This window comes from Rattus norvegicus, chromosome 15 (assembly GCF_021556685.1).
Source record: "Rattus norvegicus strain SHRSP/BbbUtx chromosome 15, alternate assembly SHRSP_T2T, whole genome shotgun sequence".
NCBI lineage: Eukaryota > Metazoa > Chordata > Mammalia > Rodentia > Muridae > Rattus > Rattus norvegicus.
This window is the reverse complement of record NC_141548.1, coordinates 44,622,941-44,637,939: the sequence shown is the minus strand read 5'-3', so window position 1 is coordinate 44,637,939 and position 14,999 is coordinate 44,622,941. Positions and strand designations below refer to the sequence as shown.

Below are 14,999 nucleotides of genomic sequence, written 5' to 3'. Positions count from 1 at the left end.
AAAAAAATTTTTTGAATAGAGCAAAACAAGGAGGCCATAGTTTTGGACACCCTCATTCTTCCCAGGTCTCTGCGTGACTCCAGCTTGGGTTGGGACCTCACTCTGTCTAAGGAAGGAAGGTCCCCAGTGATCTTGGAAGCTCTGAACTATCCTGGGGTTTCCAGAGGCCGAAGGCTTTTGCTACAGTAGCAGAGAGCAGGGAATCCAGCCCTTGTCAAGTAACGCCCCTCCCACTCGGATCTTAGGTGAAGCCCATCTGTTTCTAGTACCAGCCTCCTTCAGTCAGATTTCCAAAGCTGGGATGGAGCTGCAGACTCAGTGACAAGATAGAGGATGGCAAATTCCAGGGCATTCTGGGAATGCAGATTTCCCACATAGCTGAGCTGTTGATTTCTCCTCCGAGCACCATTGCTCTTCTGAATTTTTTATGGTAACCAAACCTGTATACCCTGCGGGCTGCAGGTGCCGTGTGCTCAGGTGGGCAGTGGGCAGCAGGACTCTCAAGCCCGGCTGGATCGGGGGTTAGATTTCACCAGATGTGTTGCTGGAAGTTCCTGCAAGAACTGCTGCTGCCCTGCTCTGCCGCTGCATCTCAGACTGGCCTGAGGTACTGCTGACAGCTGACCTCAGCTTTATGAGGTCTTTTTTCATTTGCTTGTACAAACTTCTACTGAGAGAGTCAGGAATGCTGGGTTCCTCTCCTGGCACTTTCTTTTAGGGATTTCCTTCTGGGCATGCTTGCCCCCAGTTCTAGAAGCCCTCCTCCTGCTTGGAGACTGTTACAGGCTGGCCTATGGATGGGAGGCAGCTGCGTCTGTGGCTTCCCAACATCCTCTCACTGAACAGCTACTTCTTTGTGACATTCCTGAGGCAGGAGGGGGCAGCTCCCTGGAGCCAGTTTTGAGTGTCTGGGCAAAGAGGGTGTTGTGGAATAGTATCCAGTGATAAGCTTTTGCAAGGACTGAAGAGGAAGGGAGACACATTCCTGACTGAGAAGGGTTTGGCCTTGAGGGCTGTGTGTTTGGAGAAGAAAGAAGCTTGGCTGGGTGACAGAGGAGAGGCAGTTGGATTTGGATAACCTGAGGGAAAGTTCCAGCTCTCTGGTCTTTAATTAGTTGAATGTTAAGAGCACTGAGTGGGCTTCACACATGTTCGTTAAGTGCCTACTGTGTGCAGGTAGAAAAATGATTATTGTGTCTCCATCAAGAGTCAAAAAGTTCAAAAGTGGGTGAATGTTTGGGCGTAGAACACAATGCCTAGGGGTGCCATGATGTCTGGGCCGTTAAAGGGGAGGCTGAAAGGCCAGGCCTGATGGCACTCTTCTGTAATCTCAGCTCTCTGGAGTCTGGGGAGGGGGATGAGAAGTTCAAGGTCATACTCTGCTACTTACATAGTGGGTTCAAGGCCAGCCTCGGCTAGGTAAAAGAGAAGCGCCTAGCTTTGAATCATGAGAGATATGGATGTTCAGGGAATAGATGGGTTTTCGTTTGTTTTAAACCTGGAAGACATGGCGTAAGAGGTTCTTAGATGGGGTGTGGAGGAGAATGGTATGTGGAGGGTGTTCTGTGAAGAAAGCTCTGCTGCGTCACAGAGTGTGGTTGGGGAGCCGAGGAAGCAAGCACAAACCTAAAACCTGCTGGAATGCGTAGGAGGGGGAGGAGGCCTGGTCAAGAGAGGAAGGCATTTAAGGAACACAGGACTGACAGCCGCCAGTGTAAGTCGTCCCCGCTTGTGTGGCCTACTCTGAATGGACAGAGAAGACACCGTTTGAACTTCAGGGGAGTTGATATCTTCTCCTGGACATTGTAGAGAGTTGTCCTGGGCTTCTGAAGATTCTGAAACTCCAGTGGCCTACCATAGATTCTCATAAAGTCAAATGCCACTCTGATGGATGCCACTGAGGGCAACTTACTCATCTGGGCGTCTCTGGAAGATCCTGGCACTGCTCTGTGATACCTGGGCTCTGTGATTTTATTTGTGACTTCTGTTCCCTCTCTAGAATTAGACATGATAAAGGGCAGGGGCTTCAGGTATGAGCAGGGAGGCCAACTTCTGCATAGGAAGGTTAAACCCGTTCATCATCCAAAGTGGAAGATTCTGGATGGTTCTGAGGCTTTCATTTTGGAGGAAACTACCTGAGTTGGAGATCGTGGCATGTAACATGTATAATGTTTAGGATTGCCTCAGGAGAGGGTGGAGTCCACAGAGGAGGGCATCTTAGGACATCTAGCTGAGTGGCCTTGATTGCCTAGGGTTCTGGATTTCAGTCATCAGTGTTGTCACCTGTGAGGTGAGGCTGTATTCTCAAGAAGGGAGTGTTGGAGCCTTCTATAGTGCCAAGCATGTCCTGATGCCCGCTAAGAGTGGTCTCTTGTTCTTAGTGTGTCAGACTGAGCCACCTGTGTTCTGTTTCTCAGGAACTGTGGTGTATGGTGAGCCCATCACTGCCAGCCTGGGGACTGATGGCTCTCATTATTGGAGCAAGAACTGGGCCAAGGCCGCTGCCTTTGTCACCTCTCCACCCTTGAGCCCCGACCCAACCACTCCAGACTTTCTCAACTCATTGCTGTCCTGGTGAGTTCTGTTGACTTGCTCACATCCACACTCTGGATCTCCTCAGACCAAAATGAATCCATCGGTGACAACATGGTGGCTGGGAACAGGCTTAAAAACAGACCCCTGTTGACGAAAGTTAGGGTCACTAAGTGAGAACAAGGGATTATTTTGTTGCCTTCTTGGCTGGGACTTCCTGATATAAACCTGGGTCATTCTGACCAGCCAGCTGAAGAATCTGAGGGAGTGCTAGTATGGTTGGTGAGACATCACCTGTGAAATACCTCACTAAATAGATGGAAGTTTGTTGCCCTGCAAGGAAGCTTTATATCATGTGTTTCCTTCCAGTGGAGACCTCCAGGTCACTGGCAGTGCCCACTGTACCTTCAACACTGCCCAGAAGGCTGTGGGGAAGGATAACTTCACCTTGATTCCAGAGGGCACCAATGGCACTGAGGAGCGGATGTCTGTCATTTGGGATAAAGCTGTGGTAAGGACTGATGGCCTTCCTCGTGGCTGGCCCAGGCATGTCCCTGTCTCTGGATGTGAGGCTAATGTTGGCCAGTTGAGAGCATTCTAGAAATTAGAACTTGGAAGATGGTATTTCTCCTGTATGGAAATCAAGACGATTCCTAAAAGCTGATTTCCTTCTAAATATTATACCCAAGTCCTGCATCGAGGAGGAAATAGCTTCTTTAGTCCCTTGGTGACCTTCCCAGTCAACAGTCCTCACTCCATTTTCTTGAAGAGTGTATTTGGTGTTCATACCCACCATGGGCTTCTGCTCAACCTGTTTTGGACAGATACTGACCTTGGGGGTTTGGAATCTTTCTCCTCCTCAGTTTGAAAAGGCAATAACAGATTTTCTGATTCTTAATGAATTCTTTACATTGTGTGAGTGCAAATCACCTTGTGTCAGAGGCAAGCTACAGCAAATGGGGAATGTCTTCAGGTTTTGCCAGCACTCATGTGCACAACATGTCAGCATGTAGGTGACATTAGCATCTCACACAGCTTCACAGCCTGTCAAAGCAATTCCTGATATATCATGCTTCATTCTTAAATCCACAGGAGAAATAAGAAACTTATTTTTATCTCCTTTCCCCCTGACCTGAGACAGGGTCTCACTATGTGGCCTGGATTGGCCTAAAACTAGCAATGTAGACTAGGCTGGTCTCCAATTTACAGAGATCCACCTTCCTCTGCCTCCTCAGTGCTGGGATGAGAGGTGGGACCACCACACTCAGTAAAATGCTTGATTTTCCCCCCTCTGAGATAGGGTTTATCTGTGTAACTTCCCTGGCTGTCCTAGAACTCACTATGTTGACCAGGCTGGATCTCACAGAGATCCACCTGCTTCTGCCTTCCCAGTGCTGGGATTAAAGGAGTGTTAAAGACTGTGAATACATGTTAACATTCCTAATGTAAAGATTACAACATCTGACACAGTAGATGGCACTCCTCAGCCGGTTTTAGGAGTAGAAGCCCAAAACATTACTGAGTTGGTGAATTTTGTCTTTGCTATTTGATAATTTCTTTGGTTGCTGATTGGAATGAATTTTTTTAATATGCTTTTTGGCCATTTAATTTTTTTCTTCTTTTTTAGTGCACATTCATTTCCTTGGTCTCTTATGTTTAGAATGGAAGGATTTCAGGAAATGATTGGCCAATACCTTGGAAAGCCGGATGCTGGGCTGAGACTTACTGACTAGAAGCCCAGACATGTTGGGAACTTTGGTGGAAGGGAAATCTCAGGGTGCATTGCATGTCAACATGTGATCCTTTATGACTGTTCTACTTCAGCTTTCTAACCCCACGTGTGTGTGTGTGTGTGTGTGTGTGTGTGTGTGTGTGTGTGTGTGTGTGTATACATACATACATATATGCTTTGCCCCTCAGGTCACTGGGAAGATGGACGAGAACCAGTTTGTGGCTGTGACTAGCACCAACGCAGCCAAAGTCTTCAATCTTTACCCACGGAAAGGTCGTATCTCCGTGGGATCTGACGCAGACTTGGTCATCTGGGACCCTGACAGTGTGAAGACCATCTCTGCCAAGACGCACAACAGTGTAAGGCTTGCCTTGTCATGAGTAGACATGTGTGTTGCAGGGACCAAGAGACAGGGCCAGTCCAGGGATTCAGGAAGGACCTCAATTGGACAGGAGTAAAGTTTCCCAGGATGTGTTGTTAACTTGCAGTGTCCCAAGGGCCAGAATATCCCTTTTACTTTCTTTATTGAGATCTATAAGACTAAGACTCTTGGCAATGTTTCAGAGACAATAGCCTCTGTCCTTACACCTTCAAGGTTCCTAGAGGAGAGGATTTTAGCCCCTGGATTGTGACACCTTTGTGGGTTGAATGACCCTTTGACACGGTTCATATATCAGATACTTAATTACGGTTCATAACAGTAGCACACTACAGTTATGAAGTAGCAGTAAAAATAATTGTATGGTTGGGGTCACCACAACAGTAATATGTTGTCTCAGCATTAAGAAGGTTGAGAGCCACTGGCTCAGAAGCTTCTAGAAGTCAGGCACCACTCCATTGTCATGGTTTGGGCAGCACCTTGTGTCCTGTGCTTACTGCAAGGGACCTAGCTAGAGCAGCCAAGTGTCTGCTCCCGAGGCAGCCATTGGGCAGTGTCACTTCCTGTCAGTCCTCTCTCAGGAGTGATTGACAGCTATGCTTCTTGTTCTAAAGGAAATTGGCTTCTCTTTTCATAGAAGAAATAATGCAGGCGGTGGGTCACAGTTTAGGAACTATAGAATTTGGGGAAGCTCTTGGTCACAGAGCTGGGAGATGTTAGTACTCATTAGTCTGTTAGCATCCTGGTGTTTCCAACTGAGAGCCAGGGATTCGGGTGTTCTGAGATTTTGTGGACTCAGTGAGCCTAAAGCAAGGCTGTCAGACACCAGCAGCTCCTCACAATCTCAAATTCTGATGTTCCGGGTGGGGCATGCTGGGCTCAGTGCCAGCTTCTTTGGTACCTGTGGGTGCCTCCATGGTGGGTACTTCATGGGGAGACTGCTGGACTCCATCTTTATAGCTGGTTTTGCCCTGCTGGTTCAGCACAGCCTTAGTGCCAAGCCTGCTTTAACTTGTATATCCATCTTGGGCTCCTCAGTGGCGTCCTCAGGGCTGACCTTTCTGTGCGTACGTCTATCATTTCATAATCCCACTATTCATCGGACCTTCTCACTAAAGGGTCTGCTGTGATTATCTCAAGCAGGAAGATAAATAACCGAGAGGTGCAGAGAGCTTAAGTGACCAGTCTAACGTTACATAGTGATCTTGCGGTTGAGCCAGAATTAGAAGCCTTAATTTTTCAACATTCTTCCATACCAGACTGCATATGCATGCGTAGGGTAGGGTGGGGAAAGTGCCCTCCCCAGAGGGAATAAAAAGGGATGCCAAGGCTCATCAAAGACACAGGTGGCTGGGCTGCTATGTGGCTTTGGGACCTCCCTGCCTAGACGGGCAAGAGAGCAGGGAGGAGTGAGGGTTTGTGGGGACTGGTTGCCACTTGCATGACATTTTTATGTCACCCTGTTCTGGGCAGTATCCCGTGTGGCTCTGCCAGGCACCTCATTGTCTCCCCCTGCTGTAGGGGCTGGCATTAAGCACGCCTGTGTGACACTGCCCATTTGGTGAAGTACAAATGAGATTCTAGGTTCCGGCTTCAGTGTGAAAAATCTAACTTCCATATTGCTAATCCTCCGTTAGGGTTTGCACTGTAAGTTTTGGAAACTCACGTGGGTGAAGTTAAAATGCCCATGCTTAGTGGTGGTGCGGCCCTCCCACCTCAGCCACTGACAGGAAGTCTGAGATCCCATCTTTGAACATCTTTAAATCACTTAGAGCAGAGGTTCTCGACCCATAGATCAAGACCCCTTTGGGGGCGTGTCCGATGACCCTTTCACAGGGGTTGTATGTCTGCTATCCTACATATTAGATACTTACACTACAATTCACAACTAGCAGAATTACAGTTACGAAGTGGCAACAAAAATAATTTTACAGTTGGGGGTCAGCACAACATGAGGAACTGTATTAAGTGTCACAGCCTTAGGAAGGTCGAGAACCACTGACTTAGAGTCATGGCATTGGTTCCCTCTGTATTTTAAGGGAGAGGGAACATGGCTCCAAAAGCCGTACCGTCAGCTCCTTCCTAGACCACTAGCCCCAGCTCGTGTGTTATCCAAGACCTCGGGTGCCAGGGGCCAGTGCTCATGCAAAGGGAAGGGATCAGCCAGCAGTGGACAGGGGACTGGGTGCTTTTGTGACAGTATCCTTTCATAGGTTAGGCATGTCAGAGAAGTATCTAAGGCCACTCCATTGATAGATGGCAGACCTGGCATGACAGGGCCAAGGTCAAGGCTGTGTTTGGGATGGATCATTAGTTTAGGAAGTGATAGGGAAGTGGTAGGCTTCACCTTGATCTTAGAGGATGTTTATCCCTTCCCAAGGTCATTTCGGAGGAGACAGGATCCTCTCACCAAGGTTCTTTTTTGTGTCATTGCCACATATGTCTGGGGAGGGTGGCACCAAGGAAACATAAGTTCTCAGGCAGGCTTTAAGTGACACAATCCACTGTTATTCAGCACCCATCTTTCGCCATCTCCAAGACAAAACTGATCGTGAGAGATCGTGAGAGATGTTGTGAAGGACAACCCTTGAGATGCGGTCTCTAGTTTGGGACTGGGTAAAAAAAGTGCAGAGCTGGCATGTTCTTCATATGGGATCAGGGCGATGGAGATCTGTCCTTGGGGAGATCATGTGAACCATCCCAGCACGCCTCTGCTTCAACATTAAGGAAGGTCCCCCAAGACTCTGAACTGAAGGCTAGCACTCATATAGCCTTGAGGTTTAAATTCCCACTGCCGTCAAACCGGGCAGGTTTGACAGCCTTGAGCTGAAAATGGGCTGTGGGATACCTCAGAGGTGATGCATCCCAGGTACCCCAGGTACTTGAGTACCCCCTGGAGGACCCGGCTCCCTTTGGCTACCGTGCTCGTACACAGATGGGAGATGTGATGGCGCCCAGAGTCTTTCAGTCCTTGTGAGGAGCCACTTGCTAGCAGCTGCGCCTCTCCACTTTTGTTTACAGCAATCCCATGATTCTCTGTGCCGCTCTGAGCCGCTCTGGCAACAGTCACGGCAGTGCTACTTTCCTCCATTCTGCTCAGCCACGCGTCCTTTCTCTGTCCTCTCCAGCCGCTGCACCGAGCGGAGATGACCTGTGACCCGGGTGTTGGTGTGGCTCTGCCCTCTCACAGAACCTCAAGGGCAGTGGTTCTCAACATTCCTAATGCTGGGACTCTTAGCTACAATTCCTCATGTTGTGGTGACTCCCACAGCCATCAAGTTGTTTTGGTTGCTCCTTCATAGCTGTAATTTTGCTGCTGTTATGAGTCCTAGTGTAAACATCTGTGTTTTCTGATGGTCTCAGGTTACCCTTCTGAAAGGGATCTTGACCCACAGGTTGAGAACCACTGCTCTAGGTTTTTTCTTTCCCCTCCCTTGGCAGGAGTTTTCCCAGAAGCACATGCTCTGTGCCACATGTTACTCTCCAGCTGTAGCCATTTGTGCCTGCAGACAGTCATAGGAAAGAGCCGTAGGCATTCAGCCTGAGCTGAGCCAGAGTTAGGGACACTACTCTGACTTATGGAGCATTCTGTGTCAGAAAGTCTCTTGTTTTTCTGTTGCTTCTGACTGACAGATGCACAGGCAGGCAAACCGCCTGTTTCCTGAGAGGGTGTGCCAAATTGCCTGTTTTCACTCTCAGTGACATGAGCCCCTAAACATGGGTGGGTCGATTAGGAAACTAAACCTCAAGCCTGTCACGGGCTTATTGTCTTTATGTACCACCAGTTGGGGAGGCTTGGTTTAACCACAGGCTGCTTACAGACTGGAAATCCAGGCAGGTCCATGAGAAAATGGCCTCATTTCACAATTAAGTTTGGTCCTTGTTCAGAGGCACGCCTTGGGAATTCAGTCTGCTCAGGGGAGACTTGGTGCAAATGGGAAGACCCCCCACCCCACCCCATTATTGTTTCTCTTTTCCCTTCTTTGTATAGTACTGTGGATGAATCCAGGCTCCTGTGCATTCTAAGGGTTCAATCACTAAGTTCTACCACTGAGACACACATCTCCATTCTACTTTGACCTAAATCACTCCACTAAATCACCCAGACTGGCCTTGAACACATTATATAGCTAAAGGCAGGGCCTTGACCTGCGATCTTATTATCCCAGAATCCTGGGTTTATAGGTCTTCCCCACAAGACCCACCTGGAATAATTAAGTATTCACACATACTCTCTCTCTCTCTCTCTCTCTCTCTCTCTCACACACACACACACACACACACACGCACATGCACACGTACACGCGCACACACAATTATTCTCTTCAGCTGTTTTCCCCCTCAGATTTGGAGATGTGGGTGAGATAGTCCACATTCTAGGCAGAGAAATCAAGTGTTCCTGGGGTGGCCAGCAAGGACAGCCTTCTTCTCTGGGGTTTGTCAGTAAACTCCATCAGTCCAGTCCAGGACTGTTCTGAGCGGCTTGTCTCCTCCGCAGGCTCTTGAGTACAACATCTTTGAAGGCATGGAGTGTCGGGGCTCCCCACTGGTGGTCATCAGCCAGGGCAAGATTGTCCTGGAGGACGGCACGTTGCATGTCACGGAAGGCTCAGGACGCTACATTCCCCGGAAGCCCTTCCCTGACTTTGTGTACAAACGCATCAAGGCAAGGAGCAGGGTGAGTGCTTTTGCTAACTTTTAAACATCACGGGTTGAGTTCCACTCCACAGATGGCCATTAGGCACATGAGTCAGAATACTGAGATGGGGGACATGAGGATCAGGAAAACCTGACATTTTCATCCGGAAGGTTAACTGCCCCTGGACGAGTCAAGGATGATCAGAGCTTTGTTGCAGAGTGTGGGGTAAGGAGCCAGAGGAGGGAAGAACGGCTCTCGAGTCATGGAGGACAATGATGTGGAAGATGTCAGTTGGGTTTTGAAGGCTGAGTAAGAGTTTCTCAAGCCAAAGGGTGGAGATAAAGACACTAGAAGACGGATACGATCTGTGGTGTACAGTGTATTCAGGGCAGGGTGAACAGTGCATGGCTGGTGGTCAGGAACTGCGAGGTGGAGAGGGAGTGGAGCTTTAAGGGAAATAAGAGAGGAGTGCTATTGGGAAGACACCTTCATTCTGAAAATGACACAAGACCCTTTTCACAGTACGACCGGGGGCTTCTTGGAGGGTTCAAAGGTGATGTTGACGTAGTGGGGAAAGTTATAAGAAACCAGTTGAGTAACTTGTTGTAGGGGAGTCACCTTGGGAGAGCTTTTGGCCTAGAACTTTGGGGGCTGGTTGCACATCTGTCTCTGTTGTACCTATCCATACTGGGGAGGGGCTTATCCCCACACATCACAGGCCCGTCTTGGCTACCATTCTATCACACTGAGAAGGTGCAGGGAAGATGTCCTCTGTGAACATGACATAGGCTGTGGGACGATTGTGTGTTTCAGCTGGCTGAGCTGAGGGGGGTCCCTCGTGGCCTGTATGATGGACCCGTATGCGAGGTGTCTGTGACGCCCAAGACGGTCACTCCGGCCTCATCAGCTAAGACATCCCCTGCCAAGCAGCAGGCGCCACCTGTTCGGAACCTGCACCAGTCTGGTTTCAGCTTGTCTGGTACGGCTGGGGGGGTAAGGTGGGGGGTGGGGGGCGTTCTAGGTAGGTTCAGCAAGCTTTGTGGAGCCATTCCGAGGCTTTTGGCTCCACCACTGCAGAGACGGAAAGACTATACATGACAACGGAGTTTCAGCATCTTCTGATGGGCCATGTGGTGCTGAGACACTCCCCGTGGGTGACCCCTTTCAGACTGAAGGGACAATCCTTGATCTGTCACGTCCATTGTTAAAGAGGAACTGTGCTGGATGAGTGTGGAGCCTGGAGTTTCAGCAGCCTCACCTTGCTCAGGCCTTCTGTGTCACAGCAGAGCCCCCTGTAGAGTTGTTGTGACAGCCACACCTCAGTGAGTGGAGAAGAGTAGATTTCTGTCTTGGAAAGTTCTGCCCCTCTTTCTCCTGGCCCATAACAGGTCCTTTCCACTCTCCACTTCCTTAGCTTTAGACAGATATCTAAGGCCTTGTGACCTGTGAACAGCATAGTTCATTACAGACTTTCCTTTTCTTGTCCCATCTGCCGGATTTTAGAAAATACCATTTGTGCCGGTGATGAACGAGGACCGTGTCATGGTGCTTTGGGTTGGCAGACAGGCCCTGTTGTCCTAAAGTGTGAGATTGGTCACAATGTGTATCATCTACGAATCGTTCACATAGACAGCACAGGTTGCCAGTCCGTTATGTAAAAGAAATGGTTGGGACTGGAAGCTAGTCTGCCTCTTTAAAAACTGGAAAAATATGTAGATAATGAACCCTATGTTGTGACTAAGACCCAAGTCCAAGCACAAAGTGTGGGCAGGGATAGATGGCTCAGCAGTTAAGAATGAACTCCGATCTTGTTGGGGACCCAAGTTTGTTCCCAGCCCCCATGTCAGCCAGCTTACAACCACTTGGAACTCTAGCTCCAGGGGATTTAGCGCCCTCTTCTGGACTCCGCAGGCACTGCACTTATGTGTATAACTTCCCCGCACTCATACATGTAAATACACATAATTAAAAATAGAAATAAAATCTTAAAAAGCCAGCATGCCATGCATCTGTGTTTCATATGCATATGACACAGTCTTGGAGGGGATTTGATACAGGATTTTTAGTACCTCAAGTTTGACTACAGTTAGTCATATCAGGTCAAGTGTGGAATCTTCCACTGGTCACATCCTGTCAACCCTAAAATAGTTGTAGAGTTTAGAGCATTCTGGGTTTGGGAATTTCAGGTCTGGGATTCTTTACCTGAACCATCCATACTCCTCCTGAGTGAGAGGCATGTGTCAGAAAAGCCATATTCACTAGTACTTTGCATCAAATTTATACTTGCCCAGGGAGAGATGACCTGTAGGCTGCAGGCAGGTCCTCCTACTTCCTGTAGTTTGAACTTACCGTAGTTAGTGAGGTTTGGAGAAAGGGGTGGGGATATGTGTGCTTGGCTCAGCTTTTCCCCCAGGAGTGTTCCTGGGCTTACCGCAAGAGTCTGATTTTATTTCTGAAGACCCTCACACTCTTTTTTTTTTTTGTCTCTTCCCTCTTCTCTAGGTGCTCAGATTGACGACAACATTCCCCGCCGCACCACCCAGCGCATTGTGGCACCCCCTGGTGGCCGCGCCAACATCACCAGCCTGGGCTAAAGCTCCTAGGCCTGCAGGCCACGTGGGGATGGGGGATGGGACACCTGAGGACATTCTGAGACTTCCTTCCTTCCAATTTTTTTTTCCTTTTTTTGAGAGAGCCTGTGATAGTTGCTGTGGGCAGCCAGTTCCTGGGGCTTCCTCTTGGGCCCCCTGCACTCGGTCTCCCCTGGAGTTTCTGAATTCGCTCACCCAAGTCCCTACACAGTCATGAACACCACACCCAAGCCCAGCCACCCACCCCACACTGAGCTGCATCCAACATGCAGACATGCGCCACCATGCAGATCCCAGCAAGGGTGCCCTTATCACATCCTTGGCTGTGCAGTCAGCACCTTCCTGTCACGGGGAAGATTTAGTGAATTACCCTGAGCTGCCTTCTTTTCTTTTGAAAAATTTTTAAAAATGGTTTTCTTTGTGGGACTGGGGAGGGATGGGGGGGTGGGAGTGTTTTTTTTTTTAATACTAAATTGAAAGTCTGATTCAATATTAATCCTTGGGTCTTGAACTGGACATCCTAATGATGCAATTACTTAACCATTAAGCTGATTCCGAGGCTGGCAGGCTACCGCCGCCCCTCTGGAAAGGTTCCATGTGTCTGTATCACCCATCCCTTACTCTTCCGGGTCAGCTGTTGAGAAGAGACTGGTTTTCTTCTTTGGCCTAGATTTTGCAACAGATTAGACCTTTTGAAGGTTCTCTACCATTTTTCTGTGTCTCCGGTCTGTTCTGGCTTTTTCTTCTGCACTCTTGGAGAGATTTAGATGTTGGTCTCCTGGTTTGTGTTTCTTCGAGACAATGTGCTTTTTTCCCTGGCTTTTTGTTTGTTCTCAAAGCCAGGCATCTGAATTTGGCCTCAGACACAGCCTGAGTGGACCCTAGTTTTGACCCCCACTCCATAGTTTTGTGCTAGCCTGGTGTCTGTTTAAGATTGGTGCTAGCTGATTCCCGTCACTAGGAGGTGGCTGAGCTTGAGGCTTGCCAGACACAGGGATGGTCCTGATTATGTCACCAATATTGTCACATGTGGGCCCAGAATAGAGTCACTTGTGGTGGAAAGAGATGGGGGGAAGAATTAGACTGTAGGAGTAACAGTCTCCAGTTAAATCTGTAAACCCAGTTCCCAAGCTCACATGAGACAACCAAACTGGGACCAGTCTCTCTGTGGAGGAGCCCTGCCCAGCCTTCGCCAGGAAGCGTTTTTGGGGATTCTAGAATGTTGGGATTTCTCATTGTGTGAGTGTGGTGGTCGGAGGAACATTCTTTTTCTTTACAGTTTTTTTTTCAAAAGGTCTAACATGATGGGGGAAGGCTTTGCAAAGGTAGAAATCTTTGGGATAATTAGACTTCAAGTCTTTTTACAAGAGGGGCAACCCTATTTTAGGAAATAATATGTTGTGGGAAGAAAACTATACAAATGGAACCGCATGACCCGCTTTAGAGATCATGTCGCCTCTTAGAGACCATGTCACCTCATATCTATCACCCTTCCTCTTCCTGTTATAGTGACAGGCTTTCACTAGCTGGCTTCTTTCTGTATTTGCTGATGTCTGTCATACTCCTTTCCAGATGTGTTTACAGGTCCCTGTAAGCAGTGTTAGGTCTGTAGGCTTTTATGAATCCAATCTGCTTGTGTAAAACAGAGCATCAAAAATTAGCGATACTTTGAGTGTCCACACATTTTGTCTTTGGGGTTAAGGGTCGGTATTTTGGGTTTGTTGTTAATTTTCATTGTTATAAAGGTAAATTGCACTTTTAAAAATTGGTTGACTTAATATATTTGCTCTTTTTTTTCTTACCTGCGCTTAGAGAGGAAATTTGAACATTGGAAAACACATTTTTTTTATTTTATTTTATTTTTTATTTTTTTTGGTTCATTCCTTTGGATTTTGAGAAACTTGCAGCTCTTCAGTATTCACTCCCGATGTTTCTTGTACGGGGCCGCGGGCCTCTTGGTTGTTTTCGAGCATTTTCTTAAAAAAAAAGAAACAAGACAAACACAACAGTTTTAAACCGGAAGATTTCCGCAGTCCGTGTAAGCATGTTTACCTGTTGGTTTGCTTTCTGTGTCTGTGAAATGAATGTCATGTGTAAATGCTAACCTAAGGCAACAGCGTCTCAGAACTGAGTGACTGCAGTGACTTGATGCTCTACATCATTGTAGAATTTACTGCTAGACGGTTTTAACCCTTGAACCTGTGATTGTGACCCACGAGGGGGGACCTTTCAGTGCTAAAGCTGATCATGTGTGTAGCCAGAAAGGTACTTCTTTCTTTTTTCTTTTTCAAATTTTTGTTTTATATTTTGTAACCACTGTCTTAATGGCAAGATAATTATGGTAAAATACAAGTCTCGTGTTTATTATTCCTTAAGAAGTCTGTGTTATATGACCACGGAACACCCAATAAAGCAGAGTGTGGTTGTTTCAGAGGTGTGTCTATATTCCTACAGTGTGTCAGCTTCCCCTCTGAAGTGATGCCTGGGGAAGCCCTAGCTTGGGTTAGCCTTGGACTGTGGACCAGCCCAGGAGTGCTCACCCCCATGCCACAGGTTCCTATGGGTATCCTGGCTACGGGATGATGTCTTAGTCCAGGAGATGCCAGACCTGGGGGATATAAGGGTAATGGAGACTGAGGATCAGTGTCTTAAAACCCCATCCCAGCAAGGCCACCAGGAGGGCCAAGCCAAATTTGAGCCTGGGGTTCGAGTGGGACCACATGGGGCAAGGTTGGGTTTCAGTGGAGATGATGGGCTTGCTTCTCACATGTTTACCCTGGGAAATCGTCTGACTATGTGGGTGCAGGGGAGAAAAGAGATTGTCGAGAGTGTCCTGACACTTCCGTGGAGGTTCTGTCAAAACCGGTACCCTCAGCTCAGGGCGAAGGATGCTGGTGGGGGTGAGAGTCATGCTGGGTTTCTGGGTATCAGTTTGCAGATCCTTCCTTTGGGTGGTATTGGTTTGAATGAAGAAGGTGTGTGGTTTGGGCACCCTGTGTCTATCATATGTTAGGACTGGTTTAACCCCAACTTCACAACATCTGATCATTATCACACTATTTATTATTGTCTAAACTTTATATGAGGCAACATGCAGAATTACATAGGCCTAGCCTGGTGGTTCAC

The 14,999-nt window shown here is 48.0% G+C and overlaps 1 protein-coding gene across 2 annotated transcripts in view; it reads left to right on the top strand.

Moving 5' to 3' along the window:
- The window catches only part of Dpysl2 (dihydropyrimidinase-like 2), a 106,275-nt gene extending 91,969 nt beyond the window's left edge, over positions 1–14,306 (top strand). The window contains 6 exon segments of one of the 2 annotated variants that reach the window (NM_001105717.2): positions 2,418–2,574; positions 2,902–3,043; positions 4,453–4,623; positions 9,142–9,321; positions 10,096–10,261; positions 11,785–14,306. In NM_001105717.2, coding sequence (NP_001099187.1) covers positions 2,418–2,574; positions 2,902–3,043; positions 4,453–4,623; positions 9,142–9,321; positions 10,096–10,261; positions 11,785–11,876 — 908 coding nt within the window. In that variant the 3' untranslated portion in view covers positions 11,877–14,306. 2 annotated transcript variants of the gene reach the window in all.
- Positions 14,307–14,999: the final 693 nt, after the last annotated feature.